Source organism: Hibiscus syriacus, unplaced genomic scaffold, assembly GCF_006381635.1.
Source record: "Hibiscus syriacus cultivar Baekdansim isolate YM2019G1 unplaced genomic scaffold, ASM638163v2 tig00109924_pilon, whole genome shotgun sequence".
Taxonomy (NCBI): domain Eukaryota; kingdom Viridiplantae; phylum Streptophyta; class Magnoliopsida; order Malvales; family Malvaceae; genus Hibiscus; species Hibiscus syriacus.
Window position 1 is genome coordinate 49,069 of NW_024062530.1, and position 24,402 is coordinate 73,470.

At 32.0% G+C, this 24,402-nt stretch overlaps 3 protein-coding genes and 1 pseudogene across 4 annotated transcripts; 1 reads left to right on the forward strand and 3 right to left on the reverse strand.

Moving 5' to 3' along the window:
* Window positions 1-1,772: 1,772 nt before the first annotated feature.
* Window positions 1,773-2,723, reverse strand: LOC120210444. The gene has a single exon (XM_039209160.1). The coding sequence runs from the start codon at window positions 2,649-2,651 to the stop codon at window positions 2,217-2,219; it is 435 nt and encodes a 144-aa protein (XP_039065091.1). The 5' UTR covers window positions 2,652-2,723; the 3' UTR covers window positions 1,773-2,216.
* LOC120210405 lies at window positions 2,205-24,094 on the forward strand (annotated as a pseudogene).
* Window positions 6,314-7,628, reverse strand: LOC120210403 (subtilisin-like protease SBT5.6). Its single transcript, XM_039209141.1, has 4 exons — window positions 7,182-7,628; window positions 6,943-7,037; window positions 6,603-6,870; window positions 6,314-6,427 (listed from the first exon to the last, which is right to left on the reverse strand). The coding sequence occupies exons 1-4, from the start codon at window positions 7,626-7,628 to the stop codon at window positions 6,314-6,316; spliced, it is 924 nt and encodes a 307-aa protein (XP_039065072.1).
* Window positions 9,870-14,961, reverse strand: LOC120210443 (agamous-like MADS-box protein MADS1). 2 transcript variants are annotated; one of them, XM_039209158.1, is made up of 9 exons: window positions 14,799-14,961; window positions 14,310-14,545; window positions 11,221-11,299; window positions 11,008-11,069; window positions 10,814-10,913; window positions 10,685-10,726; window positions 10,455-10,496; window positions 10,173-10,345; window positions 9,870-10,076 (listed from the first exon to the last, which is right to left on the reverse strand). In XM_039209158.1, exons 2-9 carry the CDS (start codon window positions 14,534-14,536, stop codon window positions 10,073-10,075), a joined length of 729 nt encoding a protein of 242 aa, XP_039065089.1. In that variant the 5' UTR covers window positions 14,537-14,545; window positions 14,799-14,961; the 3' UTR covers window positions 9,870-10,072. The 2 variants fall into 2 exon arrangements, with proteins under 2 accessions (XP_039065089.1, XP_039065090.1); XM_039209159.1 differs by lacking the exon at window positions 9,870-10,076 and having other exon boundaries at window positions 10,169-10,345.
* Window positions 24,095-24,402: the final 308 nt, after the last annotated feature.

Here is a 24,402-nt window from a genome sequence, read left to right on the forward strand (position 1 = left end):
TGATTTCAGTCTTTATATTTTAATTTGGCATGATTTAATCTTTTCTATTTTTATAATTTTATTAGTTGCTCCGAGTAGTAACTACTCTGGTTAAATGTTGACATTGATTTTTCTTGCATACACCCTTCTTCTAACACAAAAAAAAAAGTCCATGTTAATAGGAATGAAGCTACGATCAAATTTCGAGAGGAATTAAATTATTAAACTTTAAACAAATATAGATCTATTTGCTATTTAATCATTATATTGGTTGATAATTACACGAAAAAGATTTAAATCATTACAAGTAGAATAAAATTCGAATCATTATGAACATAATAAAACATTATAAAAAAATATTAGAGAAGTTTAAAAATTACATGCAACTAATTTAGAAACAATCAGATAAGTTAAACACGTGCATGAACAGTAATTAAGAAAGAAAAGAAGCATGCAATTAGGTTATCATATTAATTAACGTGTAATTATATAGTTCATCTGATTTTGATTCTTTTGTATTTATAACACTATACTTTGATCCTTGTTTGATATTTTAATGATAACCTATATTGTGAATATGCATGAATGTGAGATAAAAGTACTGGGATTTCTTAACTCATCATTAGATCTATGGGGACCTGCAAACTTTAACAGAAAATTTTCAGCTTTACAGCAAATGAATATAAGGCATCTTTAATCTTTATTCCTTCCTAATGTTATCCCAAAATATTGTACTCGTAAACTTAAAGATAAGCGTGAGTAAGATGAATGTAAGGTAATATATGTTTGGAAAAAAAATTAATCTTTAAATAATAAATGTTTATACGTTCACATTCTATAATCATCGTGCTTGAACCCAAGATTTCAAATGATAAAAACAATCCTTTAGTTAACATGTAATTTTAAATCGATTCAGTTTATTATTTAAAAAGTTAATGTAAATAAGAAGACATATAGAATTATATATAACTTAAAAAAGGATTATAATTTTAAAAAAAATAGATTTAATTATATTTTAAGTTATCTTAATTTTGAAGTTAGACAAATTAAGTTTTATTTCTCTTATTTCTTTAGATTTAATTATTTTTTATGTTCTTTTAATTTCGAAACTAGGTGAATTAGATTATAATCCTTCATTTTTGGATACCATTGTTTTTAGGTCCTCTTAATTTTGAAACTAGACAAATTGAGTTTTGACTTATCATTCTTTCGGTATAAATACTTTTTAATTTTTTTCAATTTTAAAATAAATAAATTAGATCTTAATCTCTTCATTTTTAATTTTTAATTAGTGATTTAATAGGTAGACTATAACCATCTTTTATTATTATTATTGTTATTTATTCGTTGAATTTCATACTAATTTTGTCCTTGAATAAGAGTAAGATAGATTTTTCCCCTATTAATAAGTATAAAGTGGTTATGATAATTGATTATCTATTTTTTGGTCATGTTATAAGAAATATTTTTATATTTATTATACATATTTGTGTCAAGTCAGATCAAAATATCAGATTGAGTATAATTTTTTGTTTCAAAATTTAAATTGAATTTTGAGTCGAATATTTTAAAAAAAAAATTAAATCAAATAACATATAAAAAATTATTCTACTCAGTCCAAATTTAAATAAACTAAAAGTGTTACTCGATCAATAATCATGCTAGATGTATGTAATAATGTAACATCTATAAACGTACAAGTGTTTTCAAGACTACGTTTTCATGATAGAACATCGTAGATGCTAGAACGAATTATTGACTGATGCAGTACTAAATTTCATAACATCCGCCCCTTACATTTGTGATGAGTTCACAAAGATAATTATTCAACGTTAGAGAAACTGATGTTTAATTTTTTATTTTTTATTTTTTTTTAAAAAAAAACAAGTAACATAGATCTCATGAACTCCATTGCTGTCTTCGAGAGCAGGCAGTTATCATATCTGCTTTACCGTGTCTCTCTTCTCTCTCTCGATCAAAATAATCAGCTGTTCCTGTTGGGATCATGTCCCATTCCAAGGCAAACTCCAACTGTGTTTTTTCCCCCTTTAAAGTGGCGGTGCCGATGCCGGAATTTTGCAGAATTTAATCATTGCACGAAAACTTTAAATTTACCAGGAAAAAAAAGAGAGCAAAGAGAAACGTGTTGATTTTGTGTTACTGTAATTAATCCAATTCTCCTCTGCCACAATGAATAATTTAAGAATCAAAAGAGAAAATGGGAGAAAATGATTTGGTTATGGTTCCAAAAATCCAGTCATTCTAAGAATCAAATTCCGGACTTGACTCAAATCTCTTCCCTTAAGCGTCCTTCCATTGCCCGTACAAACGGAAAACGCCATCTTTCCGGCGATTCTCCTCCCCAAAATCACGTGCGGCGGCACTATTTCTCCTTCTTCTTCTTCGTCTTCCTCGAAATCTTCGCCGCAGTGGAAAACACTGCCGTAATGGTGACGTGGAATGTTAACGGGAAGCGAACCGGTAGCTACCTTCTTCTTCGTCGTCTCGGTGTTCTTCCTAAGTGAAACGCTGCCGTTTCTGGAGAATCCTGCTCGGTGATCGAAGTGGCCGCCGCCATCGTCGTCATCGTGTTCTCGATGATGTGTAGCGTGAATGTCGCTGGTGTAGTCGGGAAATATAACCTCAGACTCTTGGAATTCTTCAGCAGCCATGGCGAGATCTGATTGATTAGATTTTTGTAGTGTTTTTTTCCCTTGTAAATGAATGAAGAGATTGAATGGTTTTTGCAAACAAACAGCGAGGGAAAATGAAAGGAAAAGGAAGGGAATTTATAGGAGCAGCCCTAAATCGTACTAATTACTCTGTTGATTGTAATTTTCGTGTTGCTGCAGATGACGTCTGCAATCCCCACTCTTTTAATTTTTTTATTCAACAAATTTAATAACTATTTTATTATAAATTATTAGACATGATAATTGTTTTATAGTTTATAAAATTCAACTATAGAAACAACTTTTTGAGCACGACTGAACGATGTTATTATACTTTACCTCTATATTATTTGGATCTAATTACACTCTCTAAATCTATGTACTAATCGAATTATTTACTCTTAATTTCAAGGATATATATATTCTATAATAGTTTGATTTTAATAATTAAAATTCAATTTATAATGTCGTCAAAAGATTTTCATTAAATTGGATTGCACGTGATCAAAATAAAGTAACGTGGAAGTCACCAAAGGGACTGGTTCAAGTGGTAAGTAGATTGATATCACTTAAGTAAGGTGTTGAGTTTGAGTCCTTATTTGTTCAGAAAATCCATGTTGAGAGATTCATCCACTAAAATCATATGTGAGACGTGAATTGGTCTGGATTAATTAAGACAAAGTCTTAGAACTGGGAGAACAACAAAAAAGAAAATTAATGTGGAAGTCATGTAAGCAAATATATATATATCAATAAATAATCTTACAATTAATGTAATAAAATTATTAAATTAAGTAATGAAAAAACTTAAATTAATAATATTTATATTTTTACATACTGCTATTGTGTAATATTTAACTGATAATTTCAATAGTGAAAAGATCGGAGAAATTAAAACCATAATTAAACCTTCAATTTCTTATATATTTTTGTCTCGTTCGACCTAGTGATTGGATTGCAAATAAAAAATAAATCATGACAGAAATTAGTGAAAAATAAATCAAATATATATTTCTAAAGTACAGTAATAATAATATTTTTATTGTTTACTTTAATGTCATGAATACTTATTTATTTGGTTGATTAAATGATTTTGAACCTGGGCGCTGGCTTGTGTGTTTATTTCTGATTGTTTATGAGTCGGCCGCCAAAAAGGCTAAAACAACGCTGCTGTAATCTTTTTCTTGTGGCTCACGGTTACTAATTTATTGCTTATTTCCTTTACTAATTAGGCTTCGAATTTATTAATCGCACAATGTATTTAATTAAAAGACCCAAGGGAATTTATTTAATATTATAATAGCAGAAAATTTATAGTTTAGATTTTTTTTTATTCTGGATTAATATTAAATAATATGTGTTCGAAAGATTCTCAATCATTTGATAATGAATCCATATATTTTTATAGACATTATGTTCGAATATAAAACTTTAAAAGATAAAAATAATTCCTTAATTGCCGAGATACTTTATTAGTAAAACATAAAAGTTGTAGAGTAGAAGAAAAAAAATAGTATCACCCTTCTAATAAATGGAAAAAGGGTATGGTCACTAAATATACATCTAACCCAAAATTTTCTATTTACAATTTACAATTTTTCAAGTCTAATGATCGATCATCTAATATCAACTCATTCACGTATTATTTTATAATGCATCATTCTAAAAAATATAGTAATAGAACCTATCAAGTGGTTATAATAAATAAAAGATAATATTTATTTTTTTTAAATAATTTTAAAGAGTGTTTGTTTTCACTTTAAATCTTATTTTCTTTTCTGTTTAATTATTTTCTAGTTAATGCTAATGAATATTTTATAATATTATTATAAGCCTCATCATTAATATGATATAATTACATAAATAGATATACTTTCTATCACACCCTTTTTTAAACATAGTATCATCAAGACTTCTCATCTTAATAATTGGAATGAGAATGAGATTTTATTTTTTATTTTTTAAAAATAACTTGTTAAAATAAATACATTGAATTCAAAATTTTCTTAAAAAATAATTTAAAATATTTTTAGCTAAATTGATACATTTATCATAAACATCACTTAATCAAATTTACAAAAAAAAATTATGAGGTTTCAAAATAAAATTTTATCCTAATTATATTCTATTAATCAAAATGTTTAGTAAGAAATTACCAAACCATTAGGTTTCATTTATATCGATATATTTTATTTCACTACTTCCTTATAGAAGGTAAAAGATCCGATATTTATAAATTGATATATATATATATATATAATGTAATATCAAATTCTAAATAAATATTTATTTTAAAAAAACAAGACTCTTCAAATCCTATACCAAAATCTAATCTAAATCTAATAAAGGTTACCAAAAATACACATATTGGTTGCTCATTAGGACACAAAAATAGCAAAAACACTCCTTACATAGTGAACTCTGTCATTCCACATGAACCCACCGTACATATATTGGTTGGCCACTGAATTATCTGTTCGAAAAAATGTTACTGTAAACTTTTGTTTTTGACCGTATTGGTCAAAATATAAAACATCTGGATTGGTTATAATACCAACCCCTCCAGGTAAATTCCAACTAGCAATGTATGTAATATGACAGTAGCATTCCAAGTGTATGATAGAGATGATAAGAGAATTAAAACTCGAACTTCATCATCGAATTCAATTTTCACGGAACTCAACTGGGTTGTGATTGTGTTGAGTTCATTTAGATGTTGAGCCACTGATGCCCCTTCCGACATCCGCAAATTGAATAATCGTCTCATCAAATGAACTTTGTTTGAGACCGATGGCTTCTCATACATACTGGAGAGAGCCGCCATAAGACTTGCCGTTGTCTTTTCCTTTGCTATGTTGAAAGCAACATTGCGGGATAACGTCGGTCGGATAACTCCGAGGGCTTGTCTGTCGAGAAGAGTCTAGTCTTCATTCTTCATGCCCTCTGGTTGATTTCCTGAGAGAGGTTGATATAGATTTTTATGGTAAAAAAAATCTTCAATTTGTATCTTCCAAAAGCTAAAGTCCGCGCCATCGAACTTCTCAATTTTCACATTCCCTTCGTCTCCTTCGCTGCAGCCATCGCTTCCACTCGAATCTGGCTTATTTGGATCGTTTCAGACAATTTCTACGAACCGTCGTGTATTAGAACACCTCCGTCGACAAACTCGTATCGCCGACAAAATTTTTACTATTCACGAAATTCACTATTAATGTGAATAGTAATGAATAGTAACCTCGCAAAAACCGAAAAAAATTCAGCACCAAAAGCTCTTGATATCAGTTGTTGGGAAATAAAATAAAATAAATAAGTAATTTTCCTATAAACAGATTAGTAAGAATGCGAAATAAAAACCGAAAAATAATACCTGAAATTGATAACGGAGTTTAGCCAATTTTGTCTACGTCTCCGGACTGCTGCAGATATTTTACTAAAGAGAGAAATTTACAGGGGTTTACAAAACACTCAAGAAAACTCTTTAGTATAGGAAGAAAGAAATGATTTGGGATGATTTTGAAGCTAAATGGGTTAGGGTATTTATTAGTTGAAGCTTAAGGACTAATCTTGTAAATACCCCCTAAAGTATACAAGGATTAAAATGTAATTAACCCTATTACATTAAAAAAATAAAAAAAATTGGGGGTGCCTTTTGTTGAAAAACATCAGCCCCTACCCCCTTTGTTTGACTTTACACTTTGATCAGATGGAAGCTTTGTAGGAGACGATACCAGACTCCATGCTTCCAGAATATACAATCCTGGAGCGGTAATATCAGGCTGTCATAAAAGAAGAAGAAAAAATATCAGAAATCAAGTCAGATAATATATAAAGTTGATTATATATAAATAATTCTATTATTCACAGTTACTTTGAGAATATACGGATCAACATGGTTTGTACCACGACTAGAGAATGATGTCAGTGAGGCGCTTTGTCAGTTCGTGATTGAACCGGCATGATAGTTGCAGTTGGATACATTGTGGAATAAATGTATTGGAGAATTTGAATTGCGCCGTCATACATATCTTCAGTTGCGGGAACAAAATGAACATCATAAAATAGTTTAGTTTGATCAGACTCGGGATGAGCTAATATCATAGCGACGCCGCCGGCTTTACTCACTTCAATGCCTTTATCTATATTTACTCCACTTCCTGAGAAACAAAGCACAATCTTCCCATTCACCTTGGAAGGGTCAAGTGAACCTGCTAGACAATACCTAACGTAAAACAACAGTGGATCTTATTCAATATTACAAAACCAAAAACGAGAGAAGATGAAATATACTTACCCTGCAGAGTCTGTAGACACACCAGGGAGAGCTACAGCGCTTGCGTAAACTAATGGATACATGACATTCATTGTGTTTTGTGACATACTATATCCCTACAAAATAATTTAAAAAAATCATGAACTTATGATTTATGATAAATTATAATTTATGATCGGATTGGATCTTAAGGGAATTTCCACGCCGTTTCCGAGATAGACGGGTTAGTAAAATTGTCGATCGATGGAGCTAGCACCAACGATTATTATCCATGGCGCTACATTAGACAAAGTTGACGGATTAGGACCATTGTTCCCGGCACCGCATACGGTGACTATGTTGCGACTTAAAGCATGCAACGATCCGATAGCTATGACATCTTGGTCGAAAGAATTATGTTGGGGGAGGCCGATGGAGACGCTAAGTACGTCGACACCATCACCTATGGCTGCGTCAAAGGCCGCTAGGATATCCTCCGGTGTGCATGCGTTCCCTTCAGATTTTGGCTTACCAGGGATTGCCCAACAGGCCTTGCAAATGGCAATGCGTGCCAAAGGAGCACCTCCGGAGGCTGTACCCCTTGCAGCCCCTCCGATGCCAGAAGCATACTTGACTCGTCGGCCTGCAGCAATAGAGGCCGTGTGGGATCCATGGCCATTGGCATCTCGTGCCGAAATATAATCTTCCGACGAATTAATAATTGACATTTTCAAGACTAATGACTTGTGTCATGAATCGTGCACAATAACCCACATCAATATTAGGTTTAACCAGATAACTAGAATTAATTCAGTCTGGAATAATTTTGAAAACACGCTCTTGGAATGTGAACATTTCATGTGAATTATATGATTAAGTTTTTAGTTATATTAATATTTGTGGTAGGTGAAATTTAATTCTAACCATTGATATACTTTATTTTTAACCATTATATTAATAGAAATCAAATATAAATAAAGACCATTCTCATTTCGTTTGTATCATCCCATTCCTAAGTAATATAAGCAAATAATTTTAATCAAAACTCTCTTGTTCTCTTATTTATTATCTTTTCTTTGATTTTGATTCCACTCTTTGAATATGATAAATCTTTGAATTATTAATTGCCGGTCAAATATATTATGAATATTAACTATATATTAAACAAATTACTCAAAGTTTTCTATTAACCCTAAAATAAATCTAATAAAACTTATCAATTGTAAACATACCGGTGGCTCACTATAACACAAAAATAGCAAAAACACTTCGCACGTGATGAATTCCATCATGCCACACCATACACATATTAGCTGCTCATTAAGTCATTTGTTCGAAAATGTTACTGTAAACTTTTGTTTTTGTTCGATATAGTCAAAATACTAAACATTTGGATTAGCTACCCAGTATATAAATTCCAACTAGCGGTATATGTACTCTGACAATCATAAGACCAAATTTTATAGCTAAAATGCTCCAATCGGGATGTACTGCTTTGAAAAGTGTAACCACACAAGAAATATGAGGACAAGCCATGGAAGTTCCTCAAAACATATTAGTTTATTTTTTTTAGGGGTATGTATTATATTTAATTAGTCACATTGTACACGAATATAATTCAATTAGTCATTATAATGCATATGTTTTGTTCATGAAGAATAATATAAGTTCGTTGAATCGAAAAAATCTCTTTAAATTAATATATTATTAATTTATCGAGTAATTAATATATTTTTAAATTAATAAAATTACGTGGTCTGGATATTATTACTTTATAGAAGTTTTACTGTATATTTATGTATAATTGATTTAATATTTATTTCTCTATATTTTTCAATTAGGTCCCTAATTTACCTGACAAATATGATACATATATATATATGTCAAGTCAGATTAGACCGAGTCGAACACATACTTTTTTCCCTAAATCGGGTCGAATTTTGAGGTAGGTGGAGCTTCCCTAAATTCAAATAGAATGAAATGACGAGTGAAGAAATGCTATATTCGAATTAAATTCGGGCGGGAAGAAACCCAACTCATTATCATCCCTAATTAATTTTCTTAAACTTCTTATGAAGCCATATAATAGCAAAGAGATGTAGTTTCGACATTACATTAAATTTTATTTTCGGTACCGGTGCTTTTTTTTACGTTCACATAAATCCGGGCAAGGACTAGAGCTACTTTCCAGTAAAAATCAAAACAAAACTACTCCTATGTTAAAGCAACAATGCATGGAGATACAAATTTTTATTCCCCCTCCTTAATAAAACTAGAGGGTAAAGAAATCGCAGTGCAGAGTAGAAGCAGTATTAGTAGGACACCATTGTTAAACAATTCATCTCTCACCCCGACTTTTGCAAGAGCATCTGCCATTCCATTTCCTTTTGTGGGTGAGAAATCGAAATGGACAACATCCAGCTGTTGAATGTATCGATCAATGGACAATAACAATGCCATACGAGAGTCGGATTCAAGAACATTGATGGCCATCACTTCAGCCATTTCAGGCCGCACACGGAACGGAAAACAACGCTCCAACCACTCCCTTCAGCCGCGCCATGAACGTTAAATTTCATCCATCCCGTGGGGCAGGAGACCGGTGACTTTTTGTGGCTTCTACCGATCCTCTCCACGCACAGCATTTGACTGGATGAATTCACCAGATGATGTCCGCAAAATTAACACCATCATGTGCTGCTCTTATGAGTCTTACCCTAATCAACGCACACATTTTCGTGTAAAACTCCAGGGTTTTTGTTATTTTATTCATCTTCTGATATTTTTAAGAATGAAACAAATCAAATCAGGGGCTAAAAGTTGATTTATCCCTTTCATCATGATCCCTATTCTCTAGAACCAGGAAACATAAAACCTGCATTGATATATATGAGAAAATAGGACTTATACATATATATATATATATATCATAGAATGAGAGATGGGCTCCGTAATGCATGTTTTTAAACATATGGAACAAGTCTCCTTGTCTGAAAACAAACTTATCAGTCTTACACACACACTCTACATATCTTAAGACATGGCAGAAGAGTTCTACAGTCCTCCATTTAAGAAAAGTTAATTAATTTATTCCTGCCTTATATAGTAGCTTTTTTCATCTTAATATCTCAACTTCCCCGCCGCGATTACCACCACGTACACCCCGGCAACATTAGCTGCACACAGCGGTAGAAACTTTTTAGAGCTCAACCGTGGATGAAACATCAGCCAAAACGTACACAATGTTGTTTTTTTCTTGCAAAGATTCTTACACTAATTGAAGGGCTATCTGGTCATGTTGCTGAGGGTAATAATGTGAGGGTTGTAAAGCATCGACTTGAAAATAGTTCCGAGAGTCAAATTGTTGCAATTGAATCGCCTCGAAGGTATTCGATCCTCCTGGCATCGAGTTCATGTTCTGTTGCTTCTTTTCGTTCTCGGCTATCTGCAACATTCGACCAACGGTTTACCGATTCAAGTTCAGTTAATTGTTTGAAACAAATACCGTGTAATGTGAGATTCCGGACACATAAAAGAAAGAAGAGAGATCAGACCTTGGCTCGGAGAAGTTGGTTACTGTTATGCAAGTCAATCTCCTGCGATGGACATATTTATAATCACACATAGAGATCGAATATCCATATTCGTTATCAACAAAAGTAAAACAGATTCAGATAATAAATATTCGAATCCGAATCTTAATGTGTTGCAGATAGTACTTAGGTAACTCGAATATTATCCGAATCAGCAAGAAAACAAATGGGATATTCGCAAATATTCTTACCCTTTTCTGCATATACTCAACTTCTGCAAACAGCAGCTCATTCTGGTAGAATTTTAATGGGGGGAAATCAAATCATATTCAAAAGAATTCTTTGTAAATTACATGAATTATCATTCAGAGAAGAGATACCTTCTTGGAACGGATTCTACTTATTCCTCTTTCTAAACGACCCTCCAAGCTCTTAAGATCCTTCATAGGCAATCCCACCAGGGACTCACCCAGCATTTGCCTGGAATTATATATGCATATATTATTGTTAGAGAAGAAGATTGATAGAGAAGATCATAAATGGTGGAAAGTGAATGAAAATGATGGGAAATAACCTGTTTGTATTCTGCAGATTCCGAATATGGTTGCGGAGTTTTTCAGCTTCTTGCTGGTAATACTGTATTTGGGTATGCCAATTAAAAGGTTAAGGGCTTATTTGGATAAGATGTAAAGATGAAGGGCTTATTTGAGGGCTTATTTGAATATAATAAAGTTTAGGGGTCTTATTCAATAAAATAGAAAGAAATGAGGGTTTGAGTTTATCGTACCTGAGCATTAACTTCTGCAACTGACCCAGTATTGGAGGGATCACAAGCCTTCTTGTACCTGTCAATTGTTTCTTTGACACTGCAAACATTTGTGTTAATAAGTTCAATATGCAAACAAGGCAAATTCAATGCAGCACACTATGCGGAATTATCATATTTATAATCCTCTTTACTGTGTTCGAATTATAACGTTATTTCATAAATTTTACATAATTAGGAGAATATTGTTTTTCTTAAATGATATATGTTCGAAAAATTGTTGTATGTTTATATGTCATTAACAATTAATAAAAATTTTAAACAAATAGTATTTTATAATCACTTTAATTGTTCAATTTTTTTTCATAATTTATTATCAAATAATAAAAAATATATAAAAAATCATTAATGACAAGAAAGAAAACACCATCAATATATGCAGTTTTCTTTTTCTTCTTCTTCTTTTGTTGAATAATCCCCTTCTAAAGAGAGGAAAAGAGAAATTTTACCACTAATATCTGAGAGATTTTAACCAGTTGCTCTATAGATTGTTGACCAATATATACAGATTTCAAAAGTAACATCGATGTACGAAGGAAAAAAAATTATTATTGCTTTAGGGTTAAATTTTCAAAAATTCTTGTAGGGGAGAGATAAAATGTCATTCATTTCTCCTAGAAATGATCATGTGATGATGAGATGAATTTTTTGTTTTTACAATCTTGATTTAAATATCAAATATCTTTATCTAATCTAGATCCATCTTAAGCTCTGTGTTTTATTAATTCTAAACTTATCTTAAAATATGAGATTAAAATTCAATCTTGTTTCGATCTAATTTGAATAATTTAAAAAACATTTTTTTTAAAATTGTTAAACTAAAACTCATTTCATCACAATAATACAACACATAAATCAACAAATAATCAACAAAACGATAGTCGAATAAACAAAACTCAAATAAAGAAATATTAATTCAGCATTCTAATTTAATTAAGTAGTAATAACTATACTATTCTTAAACAGATAAAAACCAAACTCATCTGATAAACAATACCATACTAACTAAGATAGCCTAAAAGGAATATATCATCTTTTATCTCAAAGTAATGATTAAACAAGATGAACGTTATACCGTCATCATACCTATATGTACGCATTATTTAAAATAACAGCTAATTCATCTACAAGCCGAATAATAAAATATTTATATCAAATTCTCGATTAATATTAATTTTTAAAAAAGAATACTTGATTTAAACTCACGGTCAAATCAACCAACTTTCTGAGTTAACTTGAATCCAATACGAAACCTTTGAACCCAAAGCTGATACCTTAATTTCGTCGAGCCAGTGATTGGCTAAGCCTGCCATGCTGGCACTGTTTCGAGCATCATGATTGGCACAGACCTCTCCTATGGTCAAAACTCGTGCCGGTGTCAGAAACCATTACACGAAGGATAATACCCTATTCCGTACGTTATTTTAGTATTAACCACCTTGTTTTAGATAAATATCCAAATATGGTTTGAATAAAAATAATTGAAATACGGGTTGAAGTAAAAGCAAAACCCTAAAGAAGAATTTATTTATTTATTTGATAAAATATAATAAATAAATTCAGCTTCTGTCAGTGTCTGAAACAGTGGAGCAGCAGCAGCCATAGTTACAAGTTTTCACAGAAACAAGCCAAAACCTCAGAACTCTCCCATTGGCTCGCAGTTGCCGTACGTTGTCTCAGAGAAGACAACTCTGCTGACTCGCTTTTTCCCTATTTTTCTTGGTCTAATTATTCTTCCAGCCCCTGTCTCTTCAATATTTTTAAATATAGTCCATATACTTTTGATTATAGGAATTTCTCCCCTCCCTCGCACATTCAAGTTCATGACAAGTTCAAAGAGTACAAGGACTGGGGAAAATTAAACCATTTTTTAAGTCCCAAAACTTGCACGAATAAATCTAAGCAAAGATCTTTCACAAATGCAAAACGGGAAGCTAATGCCAACAGTGTTGACATTGTTGTGATGACTCGTTCAGCTAAATTTTCATTGGCTCAAACAACTCACTTTCCCTAACAAAGAGTATGAAAATGAGATCCAAGATGAAGAAAGAAAATTTTCATATATCCCAATGTGTTTTGCAATGACGAAAGAATATATATATAACCCATTTGTCAGTAATCAAGGAACTGAAAGAATCGTGTGGTGACGTGAAGAAAAGATTCTGTAACTAAGACAAACCACCAACCTAATGTTTACTGTAATTGGGTCCTCAAAACCCTAATGAGGTGAAATGATCACTTCATTTAAGGGTTACCCGTAAAAAGTATTAAAGGGGGAGTTGTTACCCTAATGTGGTTAATGAACAAAAACCCTAATTTGGGCATGTTTGACTGTGAACAAGGAGAATTCACGTGGTACCCGAGGTGGGGATTTAGAAAATATCTTGTAGGAAAAAAAACCCTAATCTTGATGTGACTGAATTGCGGCTTGATTTGTTTGTGATTGGTTGGAAAAAGGAGGTTTGTTTTTGAAAACCCAATTTGCAGTCCCATTAACTGTGTTTCATTGGTTTGAAATCAGAGCGATCGAAACATGACGGATCAAATTTGTGCTATATAGGCCCTTTAGCCCCATGGCTATGACAGAAGAAGGGAAAGCAAGCATAAGATTTAACAACAATGGAGTGTTCAATACACATATGTATGTATCTCTAATGCTTATCTATTGCACCAGATCTATGTATCCACCAAAGTGGGAACTCAAGAAAATATCATATATAAAAAGCAATATATATATGTAATATATAAAGCCCTAAAGATATATATGTAATATATAAAGCCCTAAAGCTTATACAAGTAAAAAGGACAAAATAGAAGCAAGAAAGACAACTGAATCTTAGTTTTAGAGAACTCAATCTAAGCTTTACACCAGAATATATAAAAATTATATAAAAATTTTCTACATAAAACTACTCATAAAATATCTGTTCCAAACCCCAAATCTTCACTAAGCTGTCACCAACATATATGTATGTATGTATATATATATGATAACGCTTTGAGAGATTGAGATCAAAGGGGTGGGGGAAATGTGTAAATAGTGGTGATACCTGTTATTAGCATACTCATAGAGGCGGCCACGGCTCGAGAAGACGATCAAAGCGACCTCGGCATCGCAGAGAACCGAGAGCTCGTAGGCCTTCTTCAGCAACCCGTTGCGCCGCTTGCAGAAGGTAACTTGACGGTTCGTCGTGTTTTCGATCCGCTTGATCTCGATCTTTCCCCTCCCCGTTTTCTTCTGGGAAGAGTCCTCGCGAGATTCATTGGGGTACACCATGATTCCAAACTGTATACACAGAAAACAATACGAACTGGTAATAAAATCATCATCTTAGTAACACTGTTGAAGTTTACAGGGAAAGAAGTATAAATATTCTTTGAAAAAAGTACATATAGAATTCAAGTTATATATATATATATATATATATATATAAAGAGAGGTAATGAAGAAACAGTGAATTTGGATTGAAACCCCAAGTGAGTGAAGCAATGAAAACTGATTAAAAGGATTGTGTTTCAGTTAATAGCCGATGACTAACCTTGAAAGGAAAGGAAAGGAAAGGAAAGGAAAAAAAAAAGAAAAGGCAAGCAAGTATGATAATTAAAGAGAGAAACAAGAAAAGAAGAAAAGGGTTTCTTGATGTGTTTTTTGTTTCTTTTAGCTGCAAATCTCTGACCAGAAGAGTGCAGAAAATGGAAGCAAGAAGGGTTGAGAGGTTTCTATTTATAAATGTAAGCAACCAGAAAACCTTCTGTTTATCATCATTTTGTATAACCAGCTAATTAATCTTCCCCTCTTTTTTAATTCTATTATATACCCCATTTTAAGTAGTGTTTGAATTTCGACCGTATTCGATAATCATACTAGTAGAGTCGGATCAAAATACTTCTACGAGGGAGGCTCCCTCAACATTATTTCTTCTGTCGATAGGATTTTAACTCGAACCTTATTCAAAGGAATGTCAAATTTCTTAGTATGGTGAATTATATTAAGGGTGAAGAATAAAAAAGAAAAGTTAAAGTTGGGAATCATCACTTGTATGGTTCAGACATCACTAACCATTAAACCCTTTTTTGCATTTTACTTTTTCATGTGAATGAAGGGATGGCATTACATTAGAGAGAGAGAGAGAGGGACTACTATTGGTGGTGAATGAGACGTTAGGCTAAGGCTCGGTTTGTTTATATGAGATTCTCTTCTTCCTTAAGAAAATTTGTCTTCTTAAATCGACTTTAGTTTTAAAATATATTCGAAATTTATTATTATTCCTTCTAACAATATCTTCATTAAAATTCACGGTTTTATAATCTAATACATATTCGAGATTTTTTATTGTCCCTTCAAACGGTATTGTGATTGTCTCTTAAATTTTTAATATAATTTACAAAGTTCGTAATCTCTATTATAAAATTTTGTATCCGTCCTTGAAATAAGTTGTAGTGAAATGATAAATGGCAATGGCAACAATCATTCAAGAGGAGTAGTCACTCTGCCATACTCACCTAGAAGCTTTATAGCTGAGCTACCATTTATAAATTACAAACTAAACCATTCACCATGGAACTGTGTTTCGCTTCATGTCTGGGGACACTAAATTTATGGCCTCCCCTTTGTTTTCTTGCCCACATTTGGCTCTTCTTTCCACTGTTGACTTTATGCACCATCTGTTCATGCTGTCCTTGTTTCTGCATTCTCCATTCTTCTCTCTCAGTTTTGGAATCAAAGTATGTGTATGTTGATGATCATGTAAGGAAAATAACAACCTTTGTAATGCATTCTTACATGCTATAAATAAATAAGATCAAGACATGTTCATTTGTTTTTAAGGTGTTCCATGTTTAGTTCTAATCATCAACATTGACGCAATGAAGAGGACTCCGGAACTTCGAGGTCCTAAGTTCGAGTGGCCTTTAAAAATAATAAATTCATCTATTGACAACGTACACACATGTTACTGGCTTAAGCTTTTCAGTTCTTCTTCCGTACCAGTAAAAGGTGTGTGCTTGAAGAAGAATCGATGTTTTGTAATACAGAATCAGCCGCATAATCATTATTGTAATATGATACCATAAAACTCACATTAATGGTCCACCGAAATTTCAGTAGGACTGCATTATGCACATCAGGCTGGATGCATGTGAGAAGCTTTTCCACAAGTTTGAGTGCAGTTTCCATTCATGGCTTGGAGACTCAACCTTCTGATTTCCAAAACAGAAAGCAGTAATTATCAGTTGGCTCCCATTGGTCGGTTATCTCTTTGTGGGTCACAGCAAGCAAACTTTTACCCGCTTCAGAGTCTCCATAAAGTGAGGACCACAGCACAACCATCCATGGCTGCCATCTATATATGGCCCCTTTTCTCACTTGGCTTCACCACTATTGTTGGTAATCGATTTAATCGCTCTAATCAGATCGAGTTAACATCAATCGGTTTGGTCAGTTAAGTCGTTTAACATAGTTTTATATTAAAGTTTAGTTAAGTTGATCGATTCGATTATGCAATAAAGCGAACAATTTATATGTTACTTGATTAATGTACCATCCTTATTAGAGGCCCATAACCTTAATGTTCAATGATTAAGTGATGTTGATATTTCCTTATCTAAGATTCGAATCTTATTTTCTTATAATTATAAAAATCCTTATTGAAGTAGGTATTCAAAGGTTTATCTTCGATCAATTATTTTAACCTGAAAAAACCTACAGTCGAATAAAAATAATAAAATAATAAATTTTAATCGTTTGATTAATAAATTTTGCATGCTTTACTCATTTTTTTTACTTTAGGGTAAAATCAAAGGGAAGCGAAGAAGAAAGAAGGAAGGGCAAAATTAAAATGTTGCCAATATAAACTAAATATTCCGTGTGCAATATCATTGCGAGGACCACAAATTATGCTACATTTGGAATTGAATGATTTTGAATAAATTTTCCCGAGAAAGTGAATTCTGTCAATGCAAATACCTAATCCCCATTAATGCAACTCTATGTCTAGCCAAGTCTCCATCTCACCTTCTTTCTTATTATTTATTCCATTGATGAATGTTCTTTAAAGCTATTCTCATGGATCACAATGTTAAGAAAAATCAATAGTTCAATACAATTCGATACAACAATTTAGTTGTACGAACAAAACTACTTCAGTGGTTAAGTGATTGTTGTTATCCATTAAGGTCTCATATTCGACCATAGCGTTTGCAGGAGTGTGTGAGAGTCGATTGTGAAATGATTGAATCTTTCGAACAAATATTATCTTATAAATATATCAGACAAATTAAAAAAGATACCAAAAAACAAGTTTAGCAAAATATCATGATGGTCTTTAACGAAAATGACGGTGATGAATATATATACATATGAACAATTATATTAAAAAAGCTTCATCTTAAAGGTAAAAAATTATTGTGAATATTATTCTCATTGTAAAAGAGAATATTGTTCTTTTATAGATCTTAAGTCAGTTACGTCTGCAAAGCATATGTTATCAATTAATTAAATTTTTTTAAATAAATATTATTTTATAATCAGTTAATACTATTAAAAAGACTTATGTGAACGATATTAGATCCCATAATATTTAGAAATGTAGTCAATCATGTGCTTCCTACCTTTAATAAATGATCCGTTGGCTTATTCATTCTTTTCTAGATTTAATCCAACATTTCCATCAATTATCTTTCTTACCTTCTTTTATTTGGCTTCTTTCTATTATTATTTTCTCGTCAAACTAATCGTGTATTTAATGTTATCGTTTTTAATATTATTCTCAATGAAATGGTGAAATTCTTTTATTAAAATGATTTCACCATTGACTGCAAACAGTGCGTATTCAAATAAAGGTTTAATTTATAATATGCATCGGGTTAAAAATATTTTGTTGTTTAATTAAATAGTTATTTTAGTTTATATATACTTTTAGAACATTTTGATTTTTAATATTTTTATGATTAAGTAAATTAACATATAGTTGGATGAAAATAATTAATTAACTACCAGTCAAGAATTGTCACTATTGTGACAAGTCTTGTATGTACAAAGTATAGATATGAGATTGTCGCATGTATGTAAATAACGACATGACACATGCTTCAGGATAACATTACACATATCACATGTACATAAGTGATGATATGACAAATTTCACATCATTACTTTAGATATATCACATCATTACTTTTTAACGTGACATTTGCCATATCATCACTTATATACACATTGTATATATCACGTCATTACTTTGGTTGTGTGGCATGTGTCATCCCTTATGTACATGTGATAGTCTCACATAAGTACTTATACACATGGTATTTGTCACATCATCGACATTTTCACTCAATCATGAGATATTTTGTCCTAAAATGTAATGTTTAGGCCCATAGTGCATAAAAAATAATAGAGATCAAAGAGACTATTTTATCAAATGTTGGGATTAAATTTTAACGTTATACTTTTATAATTTGACCCCTGAATCATATTTGTTTACACATGTTGGTTCTTGAACTTTCTTTTGATCTTGAGTTAAAAAAGTTGTTCGAAGTAAAATAGACATAAATAATAGCTCAAGTGTCAAAGTGAGTCAATAAAATTATATATTAAGAAAGGAAAACGAGTATAATTTAGGTTTCTAATGTAGGATTAATTTTATTAAAAATATGTTCAATAAATAACAAAAGACTCATGTTGAAATGATAAAATCCAATAAAGGTGTATTATGTTAAACGTGCTTGTCGTTTTTGACCGGTTATCACACATGAGAATGTGTCTCACATAAAATGGTTATTTGACATTTACTTTTGACAAGATACACCTTCATCTTACATAACATAAAAGGATACAATTTTTATAAATAATATTGAAAAATAATGTAATCATAAATTTAAAAATTAAAAATAATATATTTAAACAGTAAACCCCCATATTCCTAGTTGAAAGTAACATGCAAATGCAATCAATTTGAATTTATTTTTGTATTATCATTATGAGTTAGCAAAGTAAGTTGATATATATGACAGTGATGGCATTGGCAATTTGCCAATTGGCTCTAACCAATTATGTAGTATAAAGATCCCACAATGTAGGGTCCTACATTGAATCAAAGTTGTGGCCTCTAAGGGCATGTTAGAGGGCAATTCCCAATGTAGAAACTGTGCTCCCAAGCTTTATGAAATTGTCTTGGAAAAGTCCCAGAAGGTATTCAATAATATGAAAGGTATGTTAGGCTTACTATTTTCTTTCAATTATTATATATTAGAATTTAATGTCAATGAATCAGCAAAGGAGCAATGTCTGGCTGGGGTTTCAGTTCAACTTTAACGGGGGGGGGGGGGATATACAACTTCATTCAGCCATTCAGCAAGGTACCCACCCCACTGTTTCAGTGCTGAAAAAAACATTAAATAAATTAAACTTTTTAGAGAGACAAAATAATTAAACTCTCGAATTTCTTTTAATCGAATTTGACCGTTAAATCTTAATAGTTTTTTCTAATATATTATTTTTGCGTAAGATGCTACGATTCTTTCGTATAAAATTTATTGATCTTTTAAAGAAAAAGTATATAAAAAATATTAAAATTCGGAGAAAAAAACTTTATTAAAGTTTTATAAATTTCTGAAAATGTATCGTGACACTACTGTGATACGATACATAACATCGATTGATCCAAAAAGTCATTGAATTTAATGATCAACATCAGATAAAGAAGTGATCTGATAAAATATACAAACTTAATTAAATGAAAACATTTTAAAAAATTTATTGATTATTTTTTAGTTTAAGGGTTTTATACACCTTAAATCTATGCATTTTTTTTTAGCATTTCATGAATAGATTTTGTGAAAGAGTTGAAGATGACTTTTGCATCGAAAGATGATGTGGGGAACTAATTTTCTAAAGCAATCTTAAAGAAGTTTGGTGAAACTCATTAATTAATAGTTCTAATTAAAAATGAGTACATATTATAAGAATTGCGTTGGCATATAATGTGGTACGTTAGGTATATATATTGAATAGTTTAAAGTGATTAGATGATAGTGATTGCTTAAATCTTCTTAACTTATTGACAATGCATATACATTATGCAGATACCATTGATAAATATTAATATTAATACTAAATTATTATTATTATTATTATTACTATGTATACAACACTGCACCTTGTTGCTAAATAAAAACATCAATATGATAACGATGGGATTTCAAGAACCATTAATTTCATCAAACATACTCATTTCAACCATTAATAATCATAATAAATATTATTGTAGGAATAATTATTTAATATTAAATAATATATATTTTTTTAAAATTTTATAGATACTATTAAAAGTCATTCATGTTATTAATAAGGCGATATATTAAAATAAGTACCTAAATTATACTTCTTTTCTTATTTAGGTGTTTATTTTTTTTTGTCAATTTAGGTGTTTAATGTTTCTAATGTTATCATTTAGGTGTCTATGTCGTAACGGCCGTTGAAAAATTCGTTAAAAATAAGTCAACCAATCAATATTTAACACTTGACTTGAACTTTTATTTTTTTTTAATTTTTTTAAAAAATAGAATTCATATATTTTCAAAAAGAAAAAAACTCAAAATTTTTCTTTTTTTCCATAAAATGTCCCAAAACTTTCAATTTCAACACCAACCACCACCGCCATTGTGGCGATCATTAACTCACCCGTCGAATACCAGCCCACTGACCACTTCCGACCACTCATCCACATATTGGGATGGATGGGTGTTGGAATTTAGGGATTTGAGTTTAGAAATTGTGGGAGTTTAAAGCCATGATTAAAGGTGGAGATAGGTGGGTAAGAGGCGGACGGTGGATAAGCCGTCGGTAGGGACGACAATGGCGGTGGACGATCGAAAGGTGAGATAAATGATTTTAGGATTAAAGATTTTGAGAATTTTTTTAGATTTTAATTTTTAATAATAAACAATTTTTAATTTTTAAAAATAAAATTTTAAAAATTTATAAAGATATCATTTTGAGTGGTTGACGAAATTTTTTTAACATCTGTTACAATCGATACACTTAAATAATAACATTAAAAACGTTAAACACCTAAATTGACCAAAAATATTTAATCCCTTAAATAAAAAAGTATGTACAATTTGGACATTTTTTATATATCAAATCTATTAATAATATTAATTTAATTTATGTCATGTCAATATTTAAATATACGTAAAAATATTAGATTAGTATTAGATTAATATTATTAATATTATTAATGGATTAACCATTTTTATTTAATATGTTATATCTATAACTTTTAGTAATCTTTGATAATACAAGCACTCTACAAATACAAATATTCAAACCTAAAAATTTTAAGATAAAACAAAACTCCCTTCGATCAAAACGTGAAATTTTTTATTAAAAACAACTGAAAATTGCCCAAGAAAAAAAGGAAAGAGATCAAACCGTCGTATAATCGACATATTTCCCGATGGAATCCCAAAGCTCCGACGAAGAGGATCAGTTATTCGATGCACTCGACGACTTCCCCTTTTACGATTGCCTTACCTGTGATCAATCAGAGCCTTCCACGTCTCACTTACCCTCTACTCTCTGCAGAAGAACCTTCTCTCGCCGGGAAATCACCGGCAAGGAACCCATTGAATCCCTTCCAGAAGCTTCCACTCTCGAAGACCACTCCAGGACCAGGTCCAGTTCTAGAGAGCCAAGATACAATATTTTCTTCGATTTGAAGCCAAATGAAAGCATTTTGGCGGTAACTGAGTCATCTCGGGATGGAGTTAGCTCCATCCGCGTATCGGAGGAGAACAACAGCGTCGAATCAACGATCACCATTGCTGAAAATGTGGAATCAGTTGACCAAGCCCGCAATAATTGCGCCGACTCGAGCGCTGAGTTCAGCGAGTCACTAAATTCTAATTCCAGTTTGCTAATGTTTATAGTTGGTTTTGTGATAAAGGCAATCGGGTTCCAGTTAAATTTGCTGATTAGCTCCGTTACATTACCTATATCATTTTTAAGTCACGGCTGCATGTTTATAATTGATCCTTTTCAAGCTTTCAATCATGGTAGAGCTTATGTAATCACAAAGTTGTTAAATTTATGGGATTCGATTTGTGGGTATTTTAGCCCTATGATGAATGACTGCATAAACTATCATAAATAAATATGGAACCTCGTGTTTCGATTCTGCTGGGGAATGTTCTTTGCTACATATGTTGGCTGTGTTTTATTTGGTTCAATGTTAACTTCACTTGCTAGCAGTGAGGTTCTGATGAGGTATTTGGTGGAGAAACCATTGGAGATAAAGGAAATGTTGAACTTCGATTGTACTAAGACTAGTCCCGTTGCATTTGTTCCGATTGTATCTTGTGCTGCCATCGGCTGTGATTCGAAATGTAGGGAGAAGATAGATGTTTGGAAGAATGTGGGTCCCCGAGTTATATCAATGGATCACAAATTGAAGGTTACTGTTTCTTTGACATTGCCAGAGTCAGAGTACAACAAAAAACTTGGGATGTTCCAGGTATTTGTTTGATTTACGGAATGCAGAGGTTGCTATTATTTTCATGTTAATTTCCTTATTCATTTATGGTTTGCATTTTATATCTAGAAACCGAATTTATGGTTCTGATTGTTGTTCAAGTATGGTTACATTCTGTACCTTTTCTACTCATCATATAACATGTTAAATGAAGTAACTTGACATAGGGAGTTAGTGAATTGTCTTGTTGTGGCACTCGGAGTGTCTGTCGACCTTAACAATCCGGCATTTTTTCCCCACAGGTTATTTACCTCTTGAGTAGGTGGAAAGTGTATAGCCAGTATTTTTGCAGGAAATTATAGTTATTGCTAAATTCAGGGGATTTTGTAGTATTCTGCTTCTTATGCTAGAATGCCTGATAGGTTAGTGGCAGCCTAATACCATAAGTTGGGTGACTTTTTGGAGATCAATCAATTTGCGTACTAGCAGCATGACCTTAGAGTTTTCTAATAATTGCCACTTCTCTCCATCACTTATATTTTCTGGTGTATTACATTCTCATGAACATTTCTATCCTGTATGTCAGTTTGTATTAATAATGTAATACATTGATCGAGCTTGATGTTAATTTGGCTGAAACCCAAGTCTAGAAAAAGGCTACTGAAATTTTCTAACAAGGAAAGATGGTCGTTTTATAGAGGGCAGCTTCTTCGCGGCTTCTTCGTGAGTAGTGGATTTCATTATCAGTAAATTAACCCATGAGTTTTACTTGTAAACAAATCGGTAGTTGATGACTTGTAACGTTTTTCTTTTTGAAGGTGAGGGTAGATTTCCTATCTGTTAATGGTGAAACTCTTGCCAGCGCAAGCCATCCATGCATGTTGAAATTCAGGAGTGAGCCTATCTGCCTTTTACTGACATTCTTCAAGGTTGCTCCTCTAATCACCAGCTATACTTCAGAAGCACAGACTTTGAATTCGAAGATTAGAGGTTTAAATGAAGGAATCGTGCCTACCGATTGCCTAAGAGTAGTACTTGAACAATGAGCAGAGTTCAGACCGGCTGCCGGTATTCCTGGATTATACGATGCATCCCTCATACTTAACTCAGAACTTCCTTCTATCAAAAGAATCATATGGTATTGGAGGAGAACTATTTTCGTATGGGTCAGCGTTGCATTGTTTACGACACAGGTATTGTTTACTTTAGTTTGTTGTAGACCTTTACTCATTCTAAGAACACGGACGAGGGATGGTTCTGCTAGGAGCACGTCTACACGGAATAATCAACAAATACTGCAGAGCACTTTATTTTTTTCAACCCTTTTGTGCATGAAACTCAAACCACTTTGTAGTAGCTGAAGGGAAGTAAAATGAAGATTTTGCCTAGTTTTAGTTGCCATGTTATTTCCTAGGCTTATCATGTACAAGATCTCACTTGTGTTCCGTGTTTACAAATTCTGTCTCGTCATTCTAATGACTAAATCTCTTACAATCTCAAATATCACTTGAAATTAATTTGTTCGATACCGATGCATATGAACAGATTATTTGATTGATTGATGGTAGATTTTTCATGCCATGCAGGAATCATGTGCTTGTTGAACAAAAAGGCTCCTCAGTTTGAACAACCTTTCCAAGGCGGCGCATACCGTGAAATGCATATGGAA